Here is a 6,413-nt window from a genome sequence, read left to right as displayed (position 1 = left end):
CTTACCACCACAATCCCTGTTTTCAATACTAGCATCAAATTCTTGACATCAAAGCCCAACATGTACTGATTTTCTTTAGGTCAATTTTTATATTTTTACTTGTCGTTGAGGAATTCTAGATCCACATTTACAAACTCCTTCATTTGTTGCTAATTGTATATAATATCAGGTGTCTTACAAAACAAATGCAGACATAGCAGGAAAACAACCAACAAACTGTGTTTTCAGTAGTCTAAGATGTCTAGGAGACTTGCAATTGGAGAAAAAAAATAAACAGTAAAACACTAACTAAAAAAAGCAAAAGTACCCTATAAAGATAATAAGCATAAATATATATTTGTGCATCCATGCAGGTTTACACCTTCAGTATGTATATTCCCATCTCCCTGTCTGCTCTTGTCCACAGTGTTCACTCGCCCTCCAGTAGCCCTTTGGAAAAGGGCAACTCCTGTTCTCCGTCATCAGTACCGAAGACTTCCTGCACACCAGAAACTTTAGGGCCTGTGACAACAGGCTTTTGTTAGCATCACATCGTAACAATCACGTCTCTCTCCATACAAGTCAACAGGAAACAACAACACCAGCTTGAAGCATGTTGATGCAACTTAGAAGGTCAACTGCAGGTCAAATTCATCTGCCAAGTAAAGGTGCTGTCAGAGACCTGCTGCTTCTGCGCATGTGCCAAGCCGGGCTTCCCGTGATGGGCCTGCGCGCATGCGCGAGCCAAGGATTGTCCGCAGAAAAACGCGCCAAAAGGCGCACAGGAAGTGATGCCCTCCAGATAATTTCTTCCCTATTTAAGCCCAGACTCCACACCTACTCATTGCTGGATTGTCTCTTCAACCGCCCTGACGTCTCCTGATCCTTGTTTCCAGTACCTTTGCTTGTTGACCCGGATTGACTTTGACCTTGTTTGCCTGCAGCCTGCCTTTGACCTCGGAACGTTTGACCATTCTTGCTTGCCTTTACCCTTGACCTCGGATTGCTTACTGGACTGCCTACGTCTTCTTCCTTTTGTGCCTGCTCTGCGTGACCTCGGCCTGTTGACCTCGGATATCAAGATATACAAAACTCTGCTACAAAACCAGGGATTGGCCGGCACGGTGTTACCGCCTCTGGCCCTCCTGCCACTAACTGTCTCTAAGGAATCTGTCCCCAATACCAGAGTCCCTAGGACACGAGCTGCAAGGGAAGCCTCCTCCTACATCCAGTCTCCACACAGGTACGTGATAGGTGCCCATACACCTGCCGATTATCATATGATCCCACGATCGTACGATAATCGGCAGGTGTATGGGCAGCGTGCGACCGCATCTACTATAAGGCCGTACTACTTTCGTCTTCCTAGCACGCTGGAAAACCCGCCGAAAATCGTATGATTTTCTGCGGATTAGTGGCCCCACGGGCCGATGTGCGCAAGCGCACACTGCCCGCTCAGCATTGCAATCATCGGCAAGCCCTCCCCTTAGCGGGGAGGGCATGCGATAATCGCAAGTACGATCTGCCTGTCCAAGATGGGCAGGTCGTACGAAATTTTAGGGAGCTTACAACCATCGCACAACGAAAGTCACGCGATGCTTGTAAGGTGTATGGCCAGCCTAACACAGAATCATCTCAAATACCATCTGAATGCACCAGTGGCAGACGGCGTGGCTGATGGGAAGTCATTTAACTATTACAGGCAGCGTGCTGGTGGATTCACCCTCCTGATATTGCCAGCATAGCTCCATTGCCGACACAGAGCTGCATTTCTCCACTGTTCTATATATTACATTCCCCAGCCTGCTGCACTAAACACTAGGAATATGTTTTTTTAGGAAATTGGCATGTTATCCTTTTTAACAAAAGTTATACTTTTATTAGAATAAAAAAAGAAACAAAAAAATATATAGAAACAGAAATAGGGTTTTATGACAGTATTGCACATTATTTGCGTCTCTGTGAGCCCCTTTAGCGGTTGCCTTTCCTGTCACTATAGAGAATGGGAATTCCATTCAGACATAATTCATCCCAGGGACAGGCAGAAACAATCTAGGTGTCTGGGAGTGGTCAGACCCCAAATCCAGGCCTGAGCCTGATATTCTAAATTGATCTGAGGCTTATCCAATAATATGTACCTTTCATACTGAAACAAGGTCTGCTTTGGAGATCTCTGAAAAAAATAAGTCTGTTTTTAAGTCAAAATAAGTCATACATTTCATATAAAAGAATCCTCGAGCCTCACATTCGGCTTGTGGCTTTTTTTTACTGAAAACACACAGTTCCTCTACTACAATTACAATTGTTGCTCTGCTAATCCTGCAAGTCAATCTACACTGAACAAGGAGCTCATATCAAGCCTTTGGCAGCTTCAGTTAAAATTAAAAGGCATACTTAACTGTAGAGACTGTCAAGTGTGGAAATAATATTTGTCCAGCTGGACAGCTTTCTTTTGTAGTGGCTAAATGAATGTTGAGATTCTGTCTTCCTGAAAGCTTCTATGTCAGGAAAGTAATGTGGACTGTTTGTGGTTTGACAAGGATTATTAAAATCAGATGGAGAGAACGGAAGTGAATGTGAGCAAGCAAAATTGACAGTGACACTCTCTATTATTTTCAGCCAGGAATGATGGTTGTGGTGATATGATGGTTTTCTAAATGTTAGATTTCCTTTTAAGATTTGTTAACCAGCAAACAAAGTCAGATTCATTCTACTGAAATGTATTTTGTGATTTCATAGAAACAGATCAGGGGCTTTGTAACAAATGATTCTTTTCATTTTGGTTTAGTTCTCTGTTATTCTGTGCTGACATTAATGGACTGCTTATGGCACGGTGAGAATGATGGTAAACACTGTACCCTGGTACTATATAAACTAGATAGGGGTTTTTTGGCTGTGAAAAATACACATGTTCCTTTGTCGGTTTCTATACAGAGCAATACAGGGAATCATCATACAGAAGAAATATTGGGAGAATAAAATATACTCTTCCCAATACTCAGAGCCGGTGTGCGACAATGCAGCTGTCACATGCCGGCTCTATAGATCGAGAAGTTAGCAATCACGAACCGCTCATTTACCACCAACATTAGGGATGGCTAAGGGTGCGGACAGCCGATGACCTTAAGCCCGCATTCACGCCTGTGCATTCCGTGAACACAAGCCACATTTCTAATGGCACTCCAAACATCAGGAAGACATGTTGTTCCTCCATGTTTGCGTGCATTAAAACGCGCAAACAAGAAACAGAGATGTCACAAGATTTGGTACGTGAAATTTTTTTGCTCTGTTTGTCACTCGCTCAGGCCCCATTGAAGTCAATGGGGAGGCATGGCAAACACAGCACACAAACTAGAGCTGCAGCTAACGATTATTTTCAAAATCGATTAGTTAGCCGATTATTAAGTTCGATTAATCGGTTAATCGGATAAAAAAATAAAATGAATTTTAAAAAATGGCTCCAGTGATGGACTACTAGTTTGTATTGAGGTTGTAGTCCATCACAGGAGCAAGCTTGGACCGGTGGAAGAAAAAAAAAAAAAAAAAGATAGTGTGGTGTGCAATATAGTGAAATGGAAAGTGTAAAATTATACAGCAATGAATGCAGAATGGCACCGGCTATAGAGGACTACAAAACCCAGCAAAAGCACATTATACAGCGCAATGCAGAATACCGCCAGCTATAGAGGAATACAACAAATCCCAGCAATAGTACATAATAGCTGGCGGCATTCTGCATTGCGCTGTATAATGTACTATTGCTGGGTTTTGTAGTCCTCTATAGCTGGTGGTATTTAGCATTGTACCACTTTATAATGCATTATTGCTGGGATTTGTTGTACTCTTCTACAGCTGGTGGTATTCTGCATTGCGCTGTATAATGTATTATTGCTGGGACTTGTAGTCCTCTATAAAGCGCAATGCAGAATATCACCAGCTATAAAGGAGTACAACAAATCCCAGCAATACATTATACATACAGCGTACAATGTATTGCTGGGATTTGTATTCCTATGTATAATATACAGCACAATGTACCATCAGCTATAGAGGACTACAAATCCCAGCAATACATTATAGAGCACCATGTGTGGGAAAGTGCAGGCTTACCTGAGCAGTCTTCCAGCAACTTGCTTCTGAGATCGGACCTGTCTATCAGCAGCTGTCATCCCCCCACACCTGCTCCTCCTTACTACATCTCCCCACGTCCCTGTGCAGATTGTGGATGGGCAGGAAATGTGAGGAGGTGCGGCATGTGGAGCGTGGATGCGAGCGGGTCTGGCAGCGGCGAGCGTGAGGTGGGGAGGAGGTGCGGCACACAGCGTGTGGAGCCGTGAACAGGGCCAACTGATCGGAAGCCGATTAATCGATTATTGAAAAAGTTGACAACTTTTTCAATAATCGATTATGTCGATTAGTTGTTGCAGCCCTAACACGAACACGCACAAATATGACGCGTGTTCCTGGAACACACAGGTGTGAATGCAGGCTAATACAGCAGACTGGGTTTACTTTGCACCAGACTGAACTGCCAAAACCAAACACCAGGCAAACTAATCCCATTTATTTTACTATGGCCTATTTTGTCGTATTCTTTTCTGTAATCATTTTTTTGCTCTGTTTTCCTTAAAACAATATTTTGAAGTCACTAAGCTAAATCTCTCAGGGATTGTTCACACCGAAAGCGTGTGCATTCCAGAGCGGTAGCTACTGGAACGCACCGCGATCGCTAAGAAACCTCTCACTGCGTTCTGGGGCGTGGCGGTGCATTGAATTCAATGGCACCGCTTCCACAACCCCCCGCCTGCAGTGCGATCGGACGCACTGTTCCCCTGCAAACGCAAAAAATAGGGCTTGCTCTATTTTTTCCGTTTGCAGTGGAACGCAGCTACCGCTCTGGAATGCACACGCTTTTGGTGTGAACAAGCCCTAAATGCTCTAATCAGAAATTATTAGAGTCTCTGCCCCTGCAGAAAGCTACCATTGTCAAAAGTGTGTCAGTCATTTACGAACAGAAACTAAAAACAAGCTCAGTCATGAAGGGGTTAAACTCTGTTACCCTCCTGTCTGGGCGTGGCAGTCAGTGTCACAGACATTTCTAAAGTTCAGAATAGCCACAGAAGTGCTGCCCCAGTACCAATCGCTCTGTGTCTCCTGGCATTTATATTGTTGGAAAATGTGTGTGCAGGGTGAGACTGAGAGTGCCACCATCACATTCTGATGACAGCTGCAGGATTTGGGACTGCCCCGGCTATCAGAGGTATATTTCTTGGTGCCCTACATGTAAGAACAAGCTTCTGAGTAAGGGGATGGAAGGGGTGTACTAAAACAAACAAACTGGCAACTTTGCCCTAAATATGCATAGCACATGTTGGCTTGTCAAAGGAACTAGCACATTCCGGTCAGCTGTGGCAGCTGTTTTTAGTTTTCCTGAAACTGACCAAAAGCAGCAACAAAAACACGAATTGTTAATAAAGTTTCAGAATTGTAAAAAAAACAAGAAAAAAACGTTAGCCCAACCCCCTCCCAATTTATGAAATGTCATAGAAAGTTCCTAATGCTTTCTAGCAATTGTATACACAGCTCAATGTAAAGATTGCTGTGTGCAAACATGGCACGACCCATTCATAGTCCCCTAACACCCAAACAAAACAGGGCTTTCCCAGCTCATGACACTCATACCACCCCCTAAATCAGTCCGGCGTATGAGCGAAGCCTGCGCGATGACGTCACTAGCATGGCAACCAACTGCGTCACCTGGTAGTATATACACACACAAGATACCCGGTTCCTACCTGTGCAACCTTAACGCTGCTTTTCCCGGATAATGAGTTGACGTTTATATGGTTCCGCTGAACGAGAGTCCCGTACAGCAGCGTCTGGCGGATAGTACCGGGACAGGATGTGGGCTGCAGGTAACTAGTCTCCCATCCCCGTTAGATTGCAGTGAGGACATGGACGTCACTCTCCTGCAGCTTCACGTATCGGCGGGAAATAGCGAGAGGCGTGTCCTGAGAGCTCGTTCACAGCTAGCCAATGGGGAGCGTCCGCTGTGCCGAGGGGCGCTCAGTGTTGCGTTCGGGGAGCGGCGCCGTAGGGTGCAGGAGCAGAGTACTGTCTGTCCATGTAGTCAGTGTAGGCCTGAGCGGGGAGGACACAGACATGCAGCAATACCATGCCTGCCATTTACTTCATATGAACACAGCTGGCTTGGTATTGCTGAACCTCCTTAGGTTTCAGCAAGAACTCCAGAACTTCCAGCAGTGGGGATGCCCCTGGCAGTGCAAGGGTTAACTGCTCGTTTTGGTCTAGAGAACAGAATAAAAACAAAACAAAAAAAATATATAATCACCCAATCCTCAGTCCTGTGGCAGTGACCGATCGCCTCTCTCCCCCTCCGCTCTGGCTGTGGAATGTTACACGCATCTTCACTG

At 44.9% G+C, this 6,413-nt stretch overlaps 2 protein-coding genes across 2 annotated transcripts in view; one reads left to right on the top strand and one right to left on the bottom strand.

Moving 5' to 3' along the window:
• Nucleotides 1-5,948, bottom strand: part of SLF1 (SMC5-SMC6 complex localization factor 1) — a 64,792-nt gene extending 58,844 nt beyond the window's left edge. Inside the window, exon 1 of the mRNA XM_018560519.1 lies at nucleotides 5,775-5,948. The gene's annotated coding sequence lies outside the window, so the exon portion shown is untranslated. The remainder of the gene's footprint in view (nucleotides 1-5,774) is intronic.
• The window catches only part of KIAA0825 (KIAA0825 ortholog), a 64,619-nt gene continuing 64,028 nt past the window's right edge, over nucleotides 5,823-6,413 (top strand). Inside the window, exon 1 of the mRNA XM_018560518.1 lies at nucleotides 5,823-6,090. Within this exon, the coding sequence (XP_018416020.1) occupies nucleotides 5,823-6,090 (268 nt within the window). The remainder of the gene's footprint in view (nucleotides 6,091-6,413) is intronic.

The sequence above is a fragment of the Nanorana parkeri genome, unplaced genomic scaffold, assembly GCF_000935625.1.
Source record: "Nanorana parkeri isolate BGI_ZX_2015 unplaced genomic scaffold, ASM93562v1 scaffold462, whole genome shotgun sequence".
Taxonomy (NCBI): domain Eukaryota; kingdom Metazoa; phylum Chordata; class Amphibia; order Anura; family Dicroglossidae; genus Nanorana; species Nanorana parkeri.
The sequence above is the reverse complement of the archived record's forward strand: the minus strand, read 5'-3'. Positions and strand labels throughout refer to the sequence as shown.